The 22,073-nt window shown below is 41.9% G+C and overlaps 1 protein-coding gene across 1 annotated transcript in view; it reads left to right on the top strand.

Moving 5' to 3' along the window:
- Positions 1 to 21,561, top strand: part of SUCLG2 (succinate-CoA ligase GDP-forming subunit beta) — a 285,838-nt gene extending 264,277 nt beyond the window's left edge. Inside the window, exon 11 of the mRNA XM_034956854.3 lies at positions 20,419 to 21,561. Within this exon, the coding sequence (XP_034812745.2) occupies positions 20,419 to 20,534 (116 nt within the window). The 3' untranslated portion in view covers positions 20,535 to 21,561. The remainder of the gene's footprint in view (positions 1 to 20,418) is intronic.
- Positions 21,562 to 22,073: the final 512 nt, after the last annotated feature.

Genomic DNA, 22,073 nt, shown 5'->3' with positions numbered 1-22,073 from the left:
CTCTCTTTTCTTCTTTATTAGTCTTGCTAGCAGTCTATCAATTTTGTTGATCCTTTCAAAAAACCAGCTCCTGGTTTCATTCATTTTTTGAAGGGTTTTTTGTGTCTCTATGTCCTTCAGTTCTGCTCTGATTTTAGTTATTTCCTGCCTTCTGCTAGCTTTTGAATGTGTTTGCTCTTGTTTTTCTAGTTCTTTTAATTGTGATGTTAGGGTGTCAATTTTGGATCTTTCCTGCTTTCTCTTGTGGGCATTTAGTGCTATAAATTTCCCTCTACACACTGCTTTGAATGTGTCCCAGAGATTCTGGTATGTTGTGTCTTTGTTCTCGTTGGTTTCAAAAAGTATCTTTATTTCTGCCTTCATTTAGTTATGTACCCAGTAGTCATTCAGGGGCAGGTTGTTCGGTTTCCATGTAGTTGAGCGGTTTTGAGTGAGTTTCTTAATCCTGAGTTCTAGTTTGATTGCACTGTGGTCTGAGAGACAGTTTGTTATAATTTCTGTTCTTTTACTTTTGCTGAGGAGAGCTTTACTTCCAACTATGTGTTCAATTTTGGAATAGGTTTGGTGTGGTGCTGAAAAAAATGTATATTCTGTTGATTTGGGGTGGAGAGTCTGTAGATGTCTATTAGGTCCACTTGGTGCAGAGCTGAGTTCAATTCCTGGGTATCGTTGTTAACTTTCTGTCTCATTGATCTGTCTAATGTTGACAGTGAGGTGTTAAAGTCTCCCATTATTATTGTGTGGGAGTAAGTCTCTTTGTACGTCACTCAGGACTTGCTTTATGAATCTGGGTGCTCCTGTATTGGGTGCATATATATTTAGGATAGTTAGTTCTTCTTGTTGAATTGATCCCTTTACCATTATGTAATGGCCTTCTTTGTCTGTTTTGGTCTTTGTTGGTTTAAAGTCTGTTTTATCAGAGACTAGGATTGCAACCCCTGCCTTTTTCTGTTTTCCATTTGCTTGGTAGATCTTCTTCCATCCTTTTATTTTGAGCCTATGTGTGTCTCTGCACATGAGATGGGTTTCCTGAATACAGCACACTGATGGGTCTTGACTCTTTATCCAGTTTGCCAGTCTGTGTCTTTTAATTGGAGCATTTAGTCCATTTACATTTAAAGTTAATATTGTTATGTGTGAATTTGATCCTGTCATTATGATGTTAGCTGGTTATTTTGCTCGTTAGTTGATGCAGTTTCTTCCTAGTCTGGATGGTCTTTACATTTTGGCATGATTTTGCCGCGGCTGGTACCGGTTGTTCCTTTCCATGTTTAGTGCTTCCTTCAGGAGATCTTTTTGGGCAGGCCTGGTGGTGACAAAATCTCTCAGCATTTGCTTGTCTGTAACGTATTTCATTTTTCCTTCACTTATGAAGTTTAGTTTGGGTGGATATGAAATTCTGGGTTGAAAAATTCTTTTCTTTAAGAATGTTGAATATTGGCCCCCACTCTCTTCTGGCTTGTAGAGTGTCTGCCGAGAGATCCGCTGTTAGTCTGATGGGCTTCCCTTTGTGGGTAACCCGACCTTTCTCTCTGGCTGCCCTTAGCATTTTTTCCTTCATTTCAACTTTGGTGAATCTGACAATTATGTGTCTTGGAGTTGCTCTTCTCGAGGAGTATCTTTGTGGCATTCTTGTATTTCCTGAACCTGAATGTTGTCCTGCCTTGCTAGATTGGGGAAGTTCTCTTGGATAATATCCTGCAGAGTGTTTTCCAACTTGGTTCCATTCTCCCCGTCACTTTCAGGTACACCAATCAGATGTAGATTTGGTCTTTTCACATAGTCCCATATTTCTTGGAGGCTTTGTTCGTTTCTTTTTATTCTTTTTTCTCTAAACTTCCCTTCTCGCTTCATTTCATTCATTTCATCTTCCATCACTGATACCCTTTCTTCCAGTTGATCGCATCGGCTCCTGAGGCTTCTGCATTCTTCACGTAGTTCTCGAGCCTTGGCTTTCAGCTCCTTCAGCTCCTTTAAGCACTTCTCTGTATTGGTTATTCTAGTTATACATTCATCTAAATTTTTTTCAAAGTTTTTAACTTCTTTGCCTTTGGTTTGAATTTCCTCCTGTAGCTCAGAGTAGTTTGATCATCTGAATCCTTCTTCTCTCAACTCGTCAAAGTCATTCTCCGTCCAGCTTTGTTCTGTTGCTGGTGAGGAACTGCATTCCTTTGGAGGAGGAGAGGTGCTGTGCTTTTTAGAGTTTCCAGTTTTTCTGCTCTGTTTTTTCCCCATCTTTGTGGTTTTATCTACTTTTTGTCTTTGATGATGGTGATGTACAGATGAGTTTTTGGTGTGGATGTCCTTTCTGTTTGTTAGTTTTCCTTCTAACAGACAGGACCCTCAGCTGCAGGTCTGTTGGAGTTTGCTAGAGGTCCACTCCAGACCCTGTTTGCCTGGGTATCAGCGGCGGTGGATGCAGAACAGTGGATTTTCATGAACCACGAATGCTGCTGTCTGATCGTTCCTCTGGAAGTTTTGTCTCAGAGGAGTACCCGGCCGTGTGAGGTGTCAGTCTGCCCCTACTGGGGTGCCTCGCAGTTAGGCTGCTCAGGGGTCAGGGGTCAGGGACCCACTTGAGGAGGCAGCCTGCCCGTTCTCAGATCTCCAGCTGCATGCCAGGAGAACCACTGCTCTCTTCAAAGCTGTCAGACAGGGACATTAAAGTCTGCAGAGGTTACTGCTGTCTTTTTGTTTGTCTGTGCCCTGCCCCCAAAGGTGGAGCCTACAGAGGCAGGCAGGCCTCCTTGAGCTGTGGTGGGTTCCACCCAGTTCAAGCTTCCTGGCTGCTCTGTTTACCTAAGCAAGCCTGGGCCATGGCAGGCGCCCCTCCCCCAGCCTCGCTGCCACCTTGCAGTTTGATCTCAGACTGCTGTGCTAGCAATCAGTGAGGCTCCGTGGGCGTAGGACCCTCTGAGCCATGTGCGGGATATAATCTCCTGGTGCACCGTTTTTTAAGCCCGTTGGAAAAGCGCAGTATTAGGGTGGGAGTGACCTGATTTTCCAGGTGCCATCTGTCACCCCTTTCTTTGACTAGGAAAGGGAACTCCCTGACCCCTTGCACTTCCCGAGTGAGGCAATGCCTCACCCTGCTTTGGCTCGTGCATGGTGCGCTGCACGCACTGTCCTGCGCCTACTGTCTGGCACTCCCTAGTGAGATGAACCCGGTACCTCAGATGGAAATGCAGAAATCACCCATCTTCTGCGTCACTCACGCTGGGAGCTGTAGACCGGAGCTGTTCCTATTCGGCCATCATGGCTGCCCTCCCCAATTTTTTTTTTCTTACTGTGAGTATGTGGTAGTAAAAAGTACAATGATCTCTCAGGTGTAGTGATGCATGCCTCTAGTCCCAGCTGAGCAGGAGACTGAGGCAGGAGGATTGTTTGAGCCCAGGAGTTCAAGGCTGCAGCAAGCTATGATCATGCCAATATACTCCAGTCTGGGCAACTTAGCAAGACCCCATCTCAAAAAAAACAGTACAATGACTACTAGCAGAGTATGGTGCCACTGCCTTGATTCCATGATAACATGCCAGCAGTTTTGCCTACCATTACTTTCAACCTATGAGTACAAATGCCAACATAGTCTTCTCTTATTGTTATTATTACTGCCACTATTAACTATGAAAGTGGTTTTTACCTTAAGGAGCACCCCTCTGCCCCTGCCTAAAGTGTATTAGGACGTTTTCTCTAAGGTAAGGCAGTGGATGTCTAACATGGGATAAATTTCAATTACTCACATTATCCTAGGGGTAAAATGAAAACCCAAAGGGCCAAATATAGTAGATTATTTACCTGGAAATTGATATATTCGATCTAAGAAAGCTGGCCTAACTAATGCTTTGATCAGGTCCTGTGAGCCTTTGTCTAATGTTTACGTGTGGTAAAGTTTAAGCATTAAGAAGTGTTTTTTAGACAATGGAGCAGATTTGAGGCTTGACGGCAGCATGGGATTCCCTCAATGTCTTACTTGGTTTAAGCTGATGATGAAGAATTGAACACCAGGAGGAAGGAGCAAGGGGGTTCTGCAGGGTAAAGGGGGAGAGGATGCGAGTGATAAGGCAGGAGAGGTGAAAGATGTCACTGTGAAGTGAAACTGGTCCTAGTAAGGACATGTCCACAGGGGACAGTGAAGGAGGAAGGAGATGAAGAGGTGAGTGGGCACTGGTGAGGCAGAGAGCAAAGTGATGAACAGGACATGTAGAAAATGGAGACCTGGAGAGTAAGAAGAGAAAGGACAATGAGACTCAAACATACAGAAGGACAGGGGCATGCACTGACAAAAACATCAGACCCTCCTCCAAGAGCCACATCTCCAATGACAGCAGCAACAGAACGACCTCGGACAGGCTGTGGGTGGAGGTGAGAAACAGGTCCATCTTACCTTGCAAGGGGACAGGGCTTGAGTAAAGAATAGAAGATGGAAAATTAACTCCGTACAGAACACACGTTGGAAACGAGCAGCGGAGAGAATGCCTAAATCCAGAAAAGTGCAAAGAGGCCAGGGGACATCATCAGACACAGAACTGGACCTTGGCTCTGCTGGGGATCTGCATTCACTCTGCCCAGAACAATTCCACCACTCAGCTAAGGGCCCCTGTTCTCAATGTATTCTGGGTGTTAGCAGCAAATCTTGGGCTCTAATATTCTGAATGAAAATGTTTTCAAAGCTACTCGGCCCACAGTCAATCTACCGAGGCTGCCTTTTTGATAGGAGGTAAAGGCATTATTACTGCTCTCATCTCTTGGTCTTAGAACCTAGCATAACTGAAGACTTGAAGAATGAATAGCCACGAAGCATATGGGACACAGCTGAAAACTCTATGGCTGCCTCTAAACTCTTTAATACCTATAGGTTTCTTTCTCTCCTCCAGCAGACCAAAGGATCACATACCATCATGTAGCGAATAGGAGTGCAAATTGTGTCCTTCTTAGCATACCGAGTCCATGCTAAGAAGGACACGATTTGTACTCTTCTATTTGTGGCTCCAGTTTATCAGTATTTCAGAATCAAGGATAAGAAAGTGTCCACCCAGAGGAGGTACAGTGCCTAGTCAAGAAAGCGAAAGACACAGAATATGTTTATGTTCACAACAACTTTAGAGAAAGTTTAGGGAATGTTAGAGAGATTGGTAAGAATGAAGGGGGTGGGATAATTGTTTTTAAAGACATTTGGCAAAAGAAAAACAAAATGTTTATGTTGCTGAAACAAACCTTTTGGTATTGGGTGGAAAATAAATTTGAGAAGATTTGGCTAAGAGAAACGGTATCCAGTCTACAAATTATCTCGAGGTTTATTATTAATATATTAAGAGCTCAACTTGGAGTCATAATGAACACCTGAGAAACAAGCATATTCCTCTTCAGACATATCTGAGACATAGAAGTTTGCTGCAGATTTAAATAGGACAGTAATAAAAGGAATTCTTAAAAAATTATTATGAGATGTTGGTGGATTCTGATAAAGAACTATAAAACCACTCAAAACATTTTGTATACTGCGTTTGGCCAAAACACTTTGTACACTGACTGTATAGAGCTGTCAATAAATGTACATTTCTCAACAGTTTCATGGGTTGGGCCAAGTTAACCGTCTAGGCAATTTTTGTGCCAAGGTTTGTATACGTTTCAAAAAGGAAAAAAAAAAAACCCTCATTTCAGATAATTTGTTCTTTATTCACACCAGAAACAATTGGTTACAAAGGCTGAATTTCCCCCAAATATGTAGCTGTTCATTTCACTCAAGAGTCTTTTGAATAAAAATAATCCTCTGTCTCAGTTGGTGAGTTCTGTTCTGATAAGGCAAGTAAATACATGTAATTATAAAGTTACCATTTTCAAAGAGGAGAATAATCCTTTCCTTATCCACTGGTGAAACAGCTTGTAATTATTATACAGCTGAGAACAAAGATTTGTCCACAAAATCCCACTACGTCAAGCCTGATTTGATTGATTAAAACTTTTCTCATCAGGATATTTTTAATACATTGTGGGTGGGCAACAGAATCTTTAAAATGTGGGCTGCATATTAGAGAGACTGATGGCAAGGATCCTGGATCTTCTGAATGGTCACCAACCAAACAAGAAGGCCACTTACTTTATTCACAGGAAATAGGTAGTAGTTACAAAATGTGCCACTGGGTTTTGAAATGTCTGTTATCTGGATCACTGAAAATCTCACAGTTCTTCAGACTGTGATAAACATGTGGCAGCGTGCCTGAAACTTAGAAAGTACTTAATAAATATTAGCAATAAAAATTATGTACCATTGTAATCCAGTCTCTGGTAACATTTTTCCATCACATCTCATTTTTAGTGTCACTTGGCTTTGTAATAGCTACTGGGATGATGGAGACCCCTTTTCACCTCACTCTCCCTAGCTAGACAATGGTGTGTGTTCTGGGAGTCTGAGCCAATTTTAATATTGATATGAATAAAGAACCTTGAGAAATTCATCCATCAAAACAGAGTATAGTGTAATGTCAGGTCAAATAGAAACTACCACTAAAAGTGTCCAAAATGTTTCCATCTCTTTGTACCACTTTATCTTTCTTTGTCCTTGTAGACAAATGAAGACTTGCTCTGTTTACAAAAAAAAACAGAAGGAACCAAATCATACTCTAAGGTTGGATAAACTACAACTAAATGTAGAGAAAATTGTGAGAGAATAAGAATTTATGTTTTGACATAGAGGAAAGCAAATGAAAAATTTAGATGGAAGATAAAAGACATTTCCCAAAGGTCCCTGTAGTTGGCAACTTTTTCTCCACTGGAAGTACTGAGAACCACTATTTGTGACAAGATATTTTTGGTTTTGGTTGGTTTTTCATTTTCACTGAGCTATCTTTGAAAACCACAGTTCTGCATGTGGTTTATGAAGGGCCTTTAAAATGACCATAACTTCTCCATTTGTCTGTCACATCTCTCCTTGGATGGTCCCCTGTATTCACACATCTTTCTCCACATGCACTCTATCCAGTGTTGCAGCTTCATCTCTGATCCTCTCCCACGCTCTCTGTTGAGTTCCCTTTCTGACTTTCCCAAGTCCATCAACTATGCCATCATTCTTCTGGTTCACAGATTTAAATTCCTTAGATTCCCCTTGTTCTCTCATCTCCATTTCTCTCTGCTCTTGCCTCCATACCACTTTATATCTGTGGCAATTCTGCTTGGGTTTTTGGTTCTGCCTAATGTCATTGACTCGGTACCTACTCAGTTTTCCCACTCTGTTCTTTTAGCCATAACATATTGCTGCAAAGCCATTACTCTCTCCAGGACATCCTTCTGATCTACCCAGGTCCTGGGCTTCAGTTTTTACCACTGTTACGACCCCAATACCAACTCTCAGGTATGGATGATGACTTACTTGATGACTGACTTCTGATCCTCTACCCACTCCTTCCTTCTTCCTTTGCAATGATTCAATTCTTACCTATCCTCCAGACTCAACTTGGAAATTCTCCTTTTATACTACTTCTTTGCTAACTCACATCTCTAAATCTACTATAACTATAATAGTCCATGTTGAATAAGCATAAAAGTGGGTTATGCCAATGAAAGTGAGCAGAGCTACACTAGGCACTGACTTTTGTCCCTTAAAGGGACACATTATTAGGAGTCTGCATTTCCTTAGTTTAAAAAGCATTGGCTTGATTTGCATTTAGTTCCCTTTATGGATAATACCTTCTTCAAATTTCTGCATTGTTTCACCTATGATCAGTGCCAAGAATACAGTTATAACAGAATGCTTCATCTTCCCTTTATTAGGCATGGTCAATACAATGTTGGGATAGGTCTTGTCTTGCTATGGGTCTGCTCCATTCACAGAAATCACACATATGAATATTAGTGAGTATCCCTGGTAGTTTCATGTTGAGTGTGAGACCCTGTATCTATCCGAGGACATTTATCACACAAGATGCCAATTCCCACAAGAGGAAGAAAAGGACACCAGCTAGGACTCCAGAAATGTCCAAAGCTCTCTTGCTTTTTCTCTCTTGATAAAGATCCCAGATTCTTACGATAAGAGAGGAGCTATAATAGTGGAAAGAGGGTAGTGGCTAAGAAGGGTCACTATGTATATTTTTCTTTGCATAAATTTGGAAGACAGTGCCCTCTTTGATCTCATCCTGAGCTATCACGTTCAATTCCTTCATGATACAGTGGACATTGTGAAGTTATCAATATTTCTGAAGATTCAGCAAACCAGTCTGGTGGCTGTCTGGGATCCCCTGATGGCTACTTTTACTAAGATAGAAGCAGGTCCTATTAGCAGGTAACACTTGTTACCATTTTATAGATATTGTCTTATATTGTTAATTTTTTCCATTTTATTTTCCCAGCCATCTAGTAACTGACATTTTTTTTTACATCTCTCTTGATCCTCCTTAATGCCTAAAGCTCATTGACCTGCATGCACATGGTATTTACTAATATACTAATTAACTAATTAAAAAACCACAGGCATAAACCTTGGAAGTACATTTAGTTAAAAGATTCAAATCTGATCATCTAACAAATTTAGAAATGTCAAATCTTCTTCTTAGTATCTCAGATAGACCTCTGATGCAATCAGCAGAGAATATTAAGGAAAATAATCTTGAATGTGGGATTTTGCATATTTCAGCATGAATATCATCTGCGTATTATAAAAATCACTTAGTTCTTCTGGAATACTAAGCAGAGTATGAAAATAAAAGATGCACTCCTTTAAATCTTTTGGGAAAAATTTAAGGCAGGGTAACTAGCTTTTCTCGAAATGTATGAATAACTAATAAATTGTGGGCCTCTGTGACAACTCAGGCACAGAAAGGATCCCCAGAAAGAATAGGTCAATCATAGTGTGCATTCATTTCTAGTTATTTCCAGTGACAAACAATAATATAATTTGCTGATAGAGACCTGTCCCCCTTTAAGAACAGGAGAAGAGTTGACTCTTAAAATCTGAGGGTCTCTGATCACTTTGACCCTGAAAACAGTCTGACATCAACATTTTAATCAGAAATACACCAATACTGATGCACTCATTGAGTCCTTGATCAATTTTTTTCATTGTAGCTTTGTCAGTTATTTTCCTTTTATTACTTTTATTGGGATCAATTATACTGCATTTACACTTCTAAGAAGATTTAATTCATCAGTATGTTTTAATGTTCATATTAGGTTTTGCTGACTGGCGTGTCTGCCATTTTCATTTTTCCTTTGTGATTATTATTTCTATTAAGTCCATATTGTGCAGATCTAAGCATGTGAGGCAGACAGTCTCAGGGAAGGAAAGAGAAAGGAGAGTGGCAGAGAGTGAAAGAAGAAAGAGATACAAAGAGAGAGGCAAGCACAGAGAACAACACAGGCTACAGCTGTTTGGGAGTCTTAATGTCAAAGGATGGGGGTACACCAGCAGAGTCAAAATATCCTTGGACTTTTTCTTGAGAAGGTCTCCAGGGAATTATGGCTGCAACACAGAGCTTGGGAAAACTGAGCTGTTCCAAGAATGATACTGTAAATGATATGGCTTGCCTCTGTGTCCCCACCCAAATCTCATCTTGAATTGTAATAATCCCCACGTGTTATGGGCAGCACCCTGTGGAAGATAATTGAATCATGGTGGTGGGTTTTTCCCATGCTGTTCTCCTGATAGTGAATAAGCCTCACAAGATCTGGTAGTTTTACAAAGGGGAATTCCCCTACACATGCCCTTTCTTGCCTGCCACCATGTGAGACGTGCCTTGCTCTTCCACCACGATTGTGAGGCCTCCTCAGCCATGTGGAACTTTGAGTCAATTAAACCCCTTTCCTTTATAAATTACCCAGTGTTGGGTATGTCTTTATTAGCGGCGTGAGAACAGACTAATACAGTAGATGTTGACTCAATGGGGCTGCTTGAGTATAGTAATCTGAGTTTGTTGATGAAGTGTACAAGACTTTTGGATAGTTATCATATTAAAGTGTCTGTTATTCAGGTGGATCATGAGGTCGGAGATCGAGACCATCCTGGCTAACACGGTGAAACCCCGTCTCTACTAAAAATACAAAAAAAAAAAAAAAAAAAAAAAAAAAATTAGCTGGGCGTGGTGGCGGGCGCCTGTAGTCCCAGCTACTTGGGAGGCTGAGGCAGGAGAATGGCGTGAACCTGGGAGGCGGAGCTTGCAGTGAGCCGAGATCGCGCCACTGCACTCCAGTCTGGGTGACAGAGCGAGACTCCGTCTCAAATAAATAAATAAAGTGTCTGTTACTGCTTTTACTATGGTGATTCTCAGAGTATGGTCCACAGAACTGACTTTCTCACTCCTTTGTGTTTTTTCTTGGTCCCTCTGAGACCTTCTAGCCTCTCAGGAAGGCCATCCTGATCCCACGGTGTTCCTTAAAAGTCCAGATCCCGTAGGTAGCCAACCTAATTAGCTTACCTAATAGCCACTGCTCCCATTGTTCACAGCCCATCCAGCCAAGCCGTGGGGTTAGGGTCTTTGAAGAGGCCCAACAGATCCTTTTCCACCTGGGTTCTGATCCCAGTAAGAAAGAAAATAGACTGAGGAAACAAAAGTATTACCTTCATCACCAAAGAAAAAAGAAGTAGTTGGAGGATGCACCTTATTGTGTGACCAACAGTGAGCTTCCTTACTCTAAGCCCCAGAATTAGGCAGCTTTGTAAACCCAGTCACAGGCTCCACTAGACTTCAGTGTACCTTCCATCCCAGGGTGGAACCCAAGGAGCAGAGGATGACCTGGACCCACTCTGAGTGGCATATCCCTAAAAGGAAGGCCAGAGGAAGGGGCAGGACTACCCATGCCAACTTTCTCCATTCGAATATTCAGTCAGCTCCCTACACCGTCACCACTCCCGGATGGAGCCAGTGATAGGCAAAGAGAACAGGAGGGGTTACACTAATGACTGTCCCTCTGCATGGGAGGAAACATCCCCCAGTGCACATCACAGGTCTTATCTGCCCCAGGAGTGGGCTGCCTTTGGTCGGGTAGCTGCCCCACTCTAGGCGGTGGTCATCCCTTCAGGAACAAGAGCCTGAAGTTGCTTCCCTGAGCAGCAGCTGTGGGTGTGGCCATTTTTATAAGGAGAGGTTTTAAAACTGGGCAGGTACCAGGACTGGCATATCCTGAGTGCTGCCTTATAATGTCAGAACACCACTGCGTGCTCTCGGGTATCTTCTGAGTGACTAGTCAGTTCATTTCTTCCTGACTCAATTTCCACTTGAAAGTCATATTTGATGAGCCATCAAAAAGAGAGCGAGCGAGCACATTGCTATCAGGACGAGACTTACAGGTGATTCAGTCTGTAGTGTCTTATAGACGCTAAGTGTTTCCCGCTGAGACTCTTCCAGAGAGCGCCACCTTGAGGCTGTCCTGAGGCAGAACTACCTATGGGGAAAGACTTCATGAGAAATGTTTTAGATGAGGGAAGACAGCTTTCATCTCATGCCACCTTCTCTTTATTGGCAGTGGCTGCCTGAGCAGTGCTGTGCCAAGAAAGATTCTGAGGCTATATCCCAGCTCAGTGGAAAAAGAGTTCTATGATCTTTCCAATCACACGTGTGGGAAGGGGTGGAGGGAGTGGAAATTCGAGCCAATATTTGCCATTGTCAATTCAAAGAGACCATAGGTGGGTTTTTTTCTCCTAGATATATAGCTGCTTACCACTATATCAAGTCAGAAGTAGGGACTGCAAGCTGGGAAACACCAGATGAAGATGATTCTTGTCTTCACCTGACCCTTTAGCCACAAGGCCAGAAATTTGGATTGTATAGAGCAAAGGTCTACAAACTTTTTCTGTAAAGGGCAGGATTTTAGGCTTTGTGACTGTATATTCCCTGTTGTGATTACTCAGCTCTGCCATTGTAGTGTTGAAGCAGCAGTAGACAATAGGTAGAGGAATGGACATGGCTGTGCTACAGTAATCTTTTTTTAACAAAAACAGATAGTGGAACAGATTTGGCCCGTGAGCTATAGCTTGCAGATCCCTAGTGTAGAGAAGAGGCCAGCAGCAAGACCTAGAATTCTGGAAAATCCTCACGTTATCTCTATCTAAATCCCCTTCCCCTAAGCTCTGAAATGTCTCGTGAGAGTCAAGTAAGAATTTGGCAGGCAATATTAAGCTCTGAGAATCTGACTTCTTCCCAAGGAAAATATTAGCAATGAGGTCCACTCAGTCATTTCCCCACGTAAGGACAGAATCACACTCAGTGACACAGTGATGAGTGTGATTCTGTCTTAGGCAGTAATGGTGGACCAAAGTCAGCATTTTCGACAAAAATCTCACACTGTTAAAATTACCTTTGAAAATTTATTAAATCATCCGTAAATTAGAGTATGCATGGCTTGAAAGCTAGGAGGAAGATTCAAGGGAAGCATGAAAGGTAAATTCACATGCAGATGTTTGGGTGTATAAAACATCCCTTCTTTGAAAGAATTGTCTTATCCCTAGCAGATGATGGCAGGTGAGCACAGAAGTGTAAGGTGTTCTTGCTTGCCAGAGGGTTCATTCCATTCTTGTTTAATATTAAGGCTCCTTTAACTTTGGTTTAGTATCTATGTTGCTTTTTTTCAAGGGTTAACGTAATTGAAAGCATAAGCACGTAGCATCAGCTCTCAGTGAATATGTTAGACTTGATCCTAAACCTTGCTTGCATGATCATAGCACATACACACCATTCTTTGAAACCGTGTAGAGAAGAACTTAGCCATTGGCTTCCTGCCACTGGAGCTGGGGGCTCCTACTGTGATGGTCCGAATAACTATCACATTCACATCCCGAGCGTTGATTTCTTCTTACTGTGCGAGAAGAAATCATCGAGGAAATTAGGTGTGGATACAATACAGCCACACAGAATATCTTATGTCATCTTTAATCTTCATAAAATGTTAGGGGCACGAAGCATTTAGATGTGATTCACATTCAAGGAGAAATCTAAAGCCTCAAAGCTGCAGTAACTTCCCCAGGTTGTTCAGCTACTTGGGAACAGAACTGGGTTTAAAATCTCAGCTTCTTCCTCTGCAAAATGGAATAAAAATAGGGCAACTCTATAAGGTTGCTGTAAGGAGCAAATGAGTTTTTAAATAATTTGCAATAGTCCTTGGCTCAGTAAATGTTAGCTATCCTTATTATCATCTAAACCCTTGTCAGTATCTCGACTGAGGCCACATGGATGGCCAATGCTGTTGGCTGCCAAGCACGGTGCTAGGTATTAGGCACATATCATCTCAAACAAGTAAGAGCTGCTGACATAGCAGAAGTTTTGCCTCTGATTCTCAATGAATTATTCTGTTTCTGACATAAAGTAACAAGGCAAAAGAGACATGAAAAGTTATCTAAATTTACAGGTCACCAAGAAAATGGACCTCCTCTATCTAATTGCCACTTGAAAGGAGACTAAGGAAGGAGGTGCAAAGGTACAGGAGCAGTGGACATTTGAGGAGGAATTGGCTGCTTTAGAGAATTTGGCTTGTTTCCACTGAATTCCCCTCTCCCAGTGGGGAGAAAAAACTCAGTTACTTCCAGCAGAGGGGCTGAAATACTTTAGGCTTTCGAGGCCATACTGTCTGTGCCACAGCAACTGACTCCTCCCATTGCAAAGCGCAAGCAGCCACTGATGAAGCAGATCAGTTTGGCTGTGTTCCACGAAAAAGTTATTTATGGATGCTGGAATTTGAATTTCATGTAACTTTCATGTATCATAAAATGTTCCTGTGATTTTTTCCTCCCAGCTATTTAAAAATGTAAACCGTATTCTTAACTTGCAGGTGATACAAAAAGAGGCAGCTGGCTCAATTTTGCCCAAAAACTAGAACTTGCCAGCCCTGACTCAGAGCACTAGAGCAAGAATCAGACCTGTCAGGGTTAACTGGTTGTTTGATCCAAGCAAATTGTCTGACATCTTGGGGCCTCATTTTCCTCCAGTGAATTCCTTCTAGCACTTAAAGGCCAGCTGTGTGGTTATGTGGCTTTGCTTTGCTCTCAGGTGAACCTGGGTTCAAGTCCTGGCTCAGCCTCTGACTTGCTGGGGATGTCGGGCCAGTTCCTAAGCCTCCCAGTGTTTTGGTTGCCTCTCCTGTAAAATGGGGATTAAAATGATGTTGACTGCAGGGTTGCTCTGAGGATTAAGTTTCATGATACTTGTGAATCCCTTAACTCATGTATCCAACAAACATTTGTTGCACCTAATATGTACTCAATAAGTGCTAACTACTGTATTCTTTTTTAAAAAACTGAATTCCTATTAAAATAATAACTTTTAAATTACAGTTTCTACATATTTCCAGACTGGAAAATGATTTTCTTCACAGCCTTATGATAAAAGGCAGGAAGCGTCTGCACCTTGCGAACAAAATCCTGTACCATGTGCCCACTACCTTTATTTTCTCTTGTGTGTAATACAAGCGAAGAAGAAATTTTGATACATTAACCTTGCATCTTTGTTTACAGCTCTCTTACTCCACCCAGTGGCAGAAAGTCACTGGTGACATGCCAAGGAGGTCATGAATTTTTAACATTTTAATAATTGTTATTATTTATAATATCCCCTAGTAGTAGAGCAAGATTTCATTTTAAACTCATTCCCCTTTGATTTTCCATTTTTAAGGCCTGCAGTGGGTAGATAACCATTTAGCTGAGTGGCTCTCAACAAGCAGATATTAAGAAGTGCCTGAGGTTCCACCAGCATGAGTTGATCAGTTATCTGTACAGGTGGTTATTAAAAGTGTTGTCCTGAAGGCTCATTAAAAAGCAATGTAGCATTTAATAAATATTAGAACATGTCAGTAGCACCATTTAAATGTGGGAAGGAGATCAATTTCCTTTGTAATTCTGTGCACAGGCATAAACACTCTTTAGAACACTTAATTCCATGTCAGAGTTTAAAGCAGCTATGATAATTTCTATTTAGAAGTAAAGGCAGGGAGAGGGTTGGGGAATAGATGTCAGACACTTGGTGAATTAAGAAGAAAATAACCTTAAATACTCAAATAATATCATTTTGCAAAAAAGGAATGCAGAAACTCACAGTCATTTCCAACGCTTCCTCTAATTCTTTTCTTCCTTTTCTTTTTCAATAACCTGTTTCCACTCTCTGCTGTTTTACTTTTATTTATTTATTTATTTATTTATTTATTTTGAAAATAGAGATGGGTCTCACTCTGTTGCCCAGGCTGGAGTGCAGTGCTGCAATCACAGCTCACTGCAGCCTTGACCTTCTGTGCTCAAGCGGTCCTCTGACCTCAGCCTCCTGAGTAGCTGGGACTACAGGCCACCATGCCCAGCTGGTTTCCTTTTAATCCCTCTTCTCTGCGTGTCCCCACCTCCCCTTCCAGTTGTTCCCTTAACAGGAAGGAGGAAGCAAGTGGTAATTAACGACCAGGGCAGGGTCAGTGGGCAGTAGAGCTATGCCTTCAAGGAGAAACCAGGTTGAGTGCTGCAAAGAGATGGTGCCAGCATCAGGGTAGGGGCTGGTGTGGAAGGCACTTGGCAAACTCATTTTTTTCCTTTACTTTCTCTTACTCTCTACCTGTCTTTTTTCTTATGTCTGTTCCTTTTTGAGCTGTTCCCCATGACTCTGTCTCTTATCATTCTCTTCATTTGTCTCTCTCTCTCTATCTCCCTCTCTCTCTTTCTACCCCCCTTTCCCCTTCTGTAACAAGTTTCTACCTGGTCAAGATGGCTCTGCATATGACCCATTTCTCATAACAGATGAGCTTCATATTTGAATATGAGAATCCCTTCAAAAACTGCTTAGTTCTGAGCATGCCTAGTATATGCTTAATAATTAAGGTGGTAGTTAAAGTGTAACTGCAAGTATAATTAAAATTCACTTTCGTGGATCCTAGAATTATGAAGCAATTAGGCATTTTCACGCGGCACTGAAGGAGCAGCTGGGAGGAGAGAAGGGTTGTGGTTTTCTGGGGAGCTGCTCCGTCCCCTTTCTTCCCCTGGCCCTGTCCACCAGTGTTAGCCTGGAGCAAGGCCTCACTTGTCTGGGGCACCTGAAGCTGCTACAGGTTGGGAGGAGTGGTAACAGCTTGGAGTCCTCACTCAGGGCAGTGAGCACAGCCAGCTCTTCCTGGGCCCTTCCCAGCAAAAGGAGCCACTCCCAAAACCCCTGGGTAACCGTGAGAGGACTCCAAAAAAAAAAAATTCCCTCCTGATTGCACCTTGAGCAGTTTGGGGTATCTATTTCAACCCTATAGGAAAGGGTTGTTAGGACAGCAAGGAGATCTATCAAAAAGTACCCGCCCACTCCTCTTCTCGTCAAGCACACTTTGTATGTGGGACTCCATCTGGAGCTACCCCGTCGGTCAGCACGTACTGCTAGCTAACAGATATTGGGAGGTATCCGGTAAGCAAGCCTGACAAAGGAAAGTGGATGTTTGGAGGGGACGAGGGAGGCATCAGTAAGTCATCCCAATAAGACTTCATCCATGGTAAGATTTTAGAAATACAAGGTACTCTGGAAGTTCATTGTACCAGCCCCTGCTTTAGTTGGGGCATGAGGAGGTGGTGATTAGAAAGATATCCCCAAAGAAATACCATTTAACAGATGCCTTGTGAATGAATGGGTGTCAGCCCAACAGAGCTCTGGGTGGAGAGCCCAGCAAGAGCAGTGGCCCAGCACATCTGTGTGCTCATGAATTTCTAAATCATTTCTTTTCCCTTGGGAATACTGGTGCTAAGTTGGGTGCAAAAGAAGATATTAATTAAGGAACTAAATTATTTAGATTACTTCGTTACAAGGAAGCACAACTCATTAAAGTTATCTCAAAAAATTAAGAAGATCAAGAGCTCATTTCATCCATAGACATGCAAAGCAACTCAGGTAAAACTGAATAAGAGGTTATCTGAATAAGTGGGAACCGTGATAAAAAAACTACTCTCCAGAAAGAGCAGGATCTGAAATGGAGGAAGACATCAGGAGCACCACTCCTGCACCTATCTGGAGGTCTTAGAGCTGCATTGAGATTGGAAGGTGCTCAAAAGAAGAAAGGAAGAGGAAGAAGGGCCTAGTCCATGTCTCTGCAGGAGGAGATAGAAATTTACACATGGGGCACCACGGCTCATGCCTCTAATCCCAGACTTTAGGAGGCCGAGGCAGGTGGATCGCTTGAGGTCAGGAGTTTAAGATCAGCCTGGCCAACATGGTGAGACCCTATCTCTACTAAAAATACAAAAATTGGTTGGCAGAGGTGGCCACTGCCTCTCATCCCAGCTACTCAGGAGGCTGAGGCAGGAGAATTGCTTGAACCAGGGAGGCGAAGGTTGCAGTGAGCCGAGATCATGCCACTGCACTCCAGCCTGGGTGACAGAGCAAGACTCTGTCTAAAACAAAATTTACACATGTAACTGTCATTTACCTTCTGGTCCAAAGACTGGTTTGCTCCTGTGTCTATCAGCGCTTTTGCTTCACACTCTGTCATTACTCCATGAAAGCCCTGCTTTGATTAGTGTCTAAATTCCTTAGCCTGCTATCTAACACCTGCCACAGTCAAATGAATCAAAGTGCACGCAGGTTGTGTTAATGAAATAATACATTTTTACATCTGTGTTACTTACCTATCAGCACTTAACAAATTACCCCAAAATTTAGCAGCTTAACAAAAAGAACAGTTATTATCTCACAGTTTCTGTGGTCAGGAATCTGGGTGTGGCTTAGGTGGATCCTCTCACTCAGGGTCTCTCACAACGCTGCAATCACAGTGTCAGCCGAGCTGTAGTGATCTCAAGGCTTGAGGAAAGAATTTGCTTCCAAGATCCCTTATATGGTTCTTGGCCAGATGCACTTCCTCCTTGGCTATTAGACCCAGAGCCTCAGTTCCTCATCAGCCATTGGCCAGAGGTTGCCCTCAATTCCTTGCCACGTGAGTCTCTCCAGAGGGCAGCTCATAGCAGGGTAGTTTGTTTCATCAGAGTGAAAAAAGAGTTAAAGGGAGCAAGACTGAAGCCACAGGCTTTTGTAACCTAGTCTCAGAAGTGACACTCCATCACTTTTGCCATGTTCTTATCTATTAGAAGTAAGGCCGTGGGTCCAGATCATACTCAAGGGGGACGGATTCTACAAAGATGTGACTACCAGGAGGCAAGAGTGATTGATCTTTGAAAACCATTTTAGAAGCTGCCTTCCACAGCATTTACAAAGTCATATGTTAGTCAAAATAATGCTAGCTCCTGTAACAACAGAAAAATGCAGAAATTTCAGAGTCTTAACATTATAGAAGGGCCTTTCTCATTCCCATAAGGTCTAAGAGGGTGAGTGGGTAAGATGCTTGGCTCCAGAGAGTTATTAAAGTATCCAGCCTGAAGGAGTCATTGCCATCTTCAAGAAGTGATTTGGCTGGGTGCAAGGGCTCATGCCTGTAATCCCAGCATTTTGGGAGGCCACAGCAGATGGAGTCCTTGAGCTTAGGAGTTCAGGACCAGCCTGGGCAATGTGGAAAAACCCCATCTCTACAAAAAATACAAAAAATAGCTGGGCGTGGTGGTGTGTGCCTTTAGTCTCAGCTACTTGGGAGGCTGAGGTGGAAGGATCACTTGGGCACCAGAGGTTGAGGCTGCAGTGAGCTGAGATCACACCACTGCACTCCATCTTGGGTGACACAGCGAGAGCCTGTCTCAAAAACAAAAAACAAGACAAAACACAACCAAAACCAAAAAGGTGACTTCCAGGGCTGCCCCAGCTAGGAACACTCCAGAAAGCAGACAAGGAAAACCGAGTATGAAGAGTCCCTTTGGAGATTGTCATGGCCATGTGACATTCCTTTGGCCTGCACCCAGTCACATGTCCCCTTCGAGATGCAAGGGGGCCTGGGAAATGTAGTTTCTGGCTGGGCAGCTGCTTTCCAGCAATAGCACTCTACTGCAGAAGAGGAGCAGGAGTCTGTGGTGCAAAGCCAGCCAGGCCTGCCACAGATACTGCACCATTTACAAAAATGCTTTTACACTCATTTCATTTGCTTCTCATCACAATCTATACCATCAGCTATACTGTGCTCATTTTACAAGTAGAGAAGCAGACTAGCATATCTTTAGAACATGCAGCGTTTATAATTACAGAGAACAGTTCAAGTCCCATCTCTGACACTTACCGCCTCTGTGACCATGGAAAAGTTATTTAACTTCTCTGTGCCTCAGTTGCCTTATCTGTAAAATAGGAACAATAGGACTACTCATAGTTTTTTTAAAGATTTCATACGCTGTGTATAAGTTACTTAGCACTGCGCCTGGCATACATAAGCACTTGATGATATTAGTTCTTGGGAAGATTACGAGGATGATAGTGCTCTGTATGGAAACAAAAGTTAAGGCTCAAAGAAGTTAAATGATTTACCCAAAACTACATAACAAGTACATGGCAGAGCCAGCATGGAGATTTTAGGTAGCAACTTCCCACATTTTATGCTTTCACCTTCCAGAGAGGACTTTCACCAGCTTCCTCTGTAAAAACAGGAGTAGGTGAGCCTTAAGGTGAAGACACAGTGCCAAGCGGCCATCTTCACTGCTGCTTGGGTAGACCCAGGGTCCCAGGGGAATCAGTGCTGCATCATCTTTTCAATCCACCCATTTCTATTTAACCCAGCATTTGCCTCTTTATATGAAATGTGCTGACCCAGTGCCTCTTTTTATCTGCATTCTTTGTGGTAAGGCAAGTTCTCCAAGGCCTATATTTCAAGGTATTTGTTTATAAATAGGCTCTGTCTTGCCAACTAGATAAAAGCACAGGAAATGATGTAGGATGAGATATTTCATTGGACACTTAAATTCTATTACATTTCTCCTAGAGGAGTTGTTCACTCTAAAAGGGCAGAAAAGCAGTTCTCATGTTAAATAGTCCCCAAGCACACCTTTGAATGAAGTGGCTTGGCCAGAAGATACTCCAGATCCACCAGGAACAGTCAAGAGATTGCCATCAGAGGCTGCTTTGTCCGTTTTGAAGGGCTCAGCCCATTTCATTTTATAGAGTGAGGAGAAGGCAGAAATGGACATGCTGGATGCTGCCAGAGTCTCCAAAGCAGTGGATTTGTGGACATAGCTGGGCAGATTCTCGGAACTTCCTTTCTCAAATCAGGTCACAGCCCAAACCCCTGATGACGTCCGAGAGGGCTTTAAGACAAGTGACTTCTGGTATGGGCCAAAACCGCATTAAATCCACATGGCTGTGATTATCAGCAGACAACTCAGCTTCCATCAGTAAAACATGTTCATTTCCCTCTTGCAAGCCCTTGCTTTCATCTTCTTTTCTAGCTGGACCACAGCTTGAATAAATTTCATCACATAATCTTTTCTGTCAGCGACCTTGATGAGAACCTATATTTAATTCATTTCCTAGTGAAAAGCTGTAGACAGGTGAGTCTTGTGTGTCCTTGTGCAAACTTCATAAGGCGCCACCTCTAGTTTCATTCAGTGATTGTTCCCTGTCCCCCTTCTAGGAACCAACGTCCAAGAGGCCCAGAAGATACTCAACAACAGCAGACTCCCCATTACTTCAGCCATTGACCTGGAGGATGCAGCCAAGAAGGCTGTGGCCAGTGTGGCCAAGAAGTGATGTCTTTGTCCTGATCCAACGGAGAAAGAAAGCCATTTTTCCATAAAAAGGGGTGGTTCATCATTGTGAAAGAAATGGTTATCTCATTGAGGAAGAAAAGGGGAAGGGGAAGGCAAGAATCACTGAAAAATCTTAAATCTGTGTTTTCTGGAATAAGATATCTAGACAGCCTAAATCTGATTTTAGTCTTTATAAAAATAATATCTTGTGTTCTCATACTTTTCTGTCACTGTAAGCCTGCCCAGTAGGCAGTGTTTTGCAGACTTTGGGGAGTGGTCTATGTGGCCAAATATTGTGTGTATAGACAGAATTTGAAATCAAGTCCTGCTTCATTTACAAGAATTTTGGTGGGCGTCTAATCCTACATAATGAAAAAGAAAAACGACCATTTAAAAACTCAGACAAGATTATATTTAATATATTAATTACTAAAAAGGCACAAGATTACACTGAACATATTAGCTACTAAAAAGGCACTGCTAAGACATTCAAGCAAATAGCTATTACACACTACTGCAGATTTTACAGGTTTCTGATTCTAATATATGTTTGAAAAATCCGTGAGTATTCCAAAATATATTTAATAATGGAATGTCTGCATTAATATACCATCCGTGTGTTTTTACCATTTGCCTTAATATTGAATATACTGTTTACCTCACACTAAAAAGAAAACCAGAAGCCTTATTTGTGATTTTGGGAGTGGAAGCTTCCATTTTTGTGTCAAAAATGCATCCTGATTCTTATGGAAATCTCTGTTATTAAGACATTTCAAGATGAGACAACACTGAAGATCAAATTGTGTTTATTATCACTATCTTCTCTCCTCGTTTCTCTCTTACTCCTCATCCTCCCAGAATCTACCAGTTTGTGGTAGAAAGATGGGAACCTTATTTGAATGTGTTTTTTTTTTTTTCCATGATGTCCAATTTTGTTGTGGGAAAGGATTTGGATAAAATTTTTGTTTAAACTTTGGTAGATTTTTATCTATACAAATTTAAATAAAATTATGTTTTGTAAGCTGTAAGATCTGTGTGTATTTCTCATTTTACTCAATTTTATTCCTCAAACAATTTTTTTTTTTTACAAAACACTAGTCTTAGTGTCTTAGATATGCCTCTAAAATTTGATAATTTGGGTCATTCCAGGATTATTCCAGTTCCACTCAACTTTATCAGATACCCATTTCTGTGTTAGGAGATTATTGAATCCATAAAAGTTATACACAAACCAGAACCCCAGGAATGTATCTCAGATGTCTGACAGATTGAACTGTGATGTCAGTCTGCGTAACGCAAAGGGAGATACTCCAGTATAACTCATTCCATTAAGTGAGGCTCAATTGCCACCATTAATTTTCCTTTCAGTGTATAAATATGTAGTAGACCAAACTATTTTGTTTGTTTTTTTTTACCAGCTTACTTTGTTCTCATAAATTTTATGTGTGGACAAAAGTATGAAAGTCATTATTGTTTAGAGCCATGTTTGCCATGGAGAAATAAACTATTGGATAGATCAGTCTTATATCCTTTCTTAATG

Source organism: Pan paniscus, chromosome 2, assembly GCF_029289425.2.
Source record: "Pan paniscus chromosome 2, NHGRI_mPanPan1-v2.0_pri, whole genome shotgun sequence".
Taxonomy (NCBI): Eukaryota; Metazoa; Chordata; class Mammalia; order Primates; family Hominidae; genus Pan; species Pan paniscus.
This window is presented reverse-complemented; position numbering and strand designations above follow the sequence as displayed.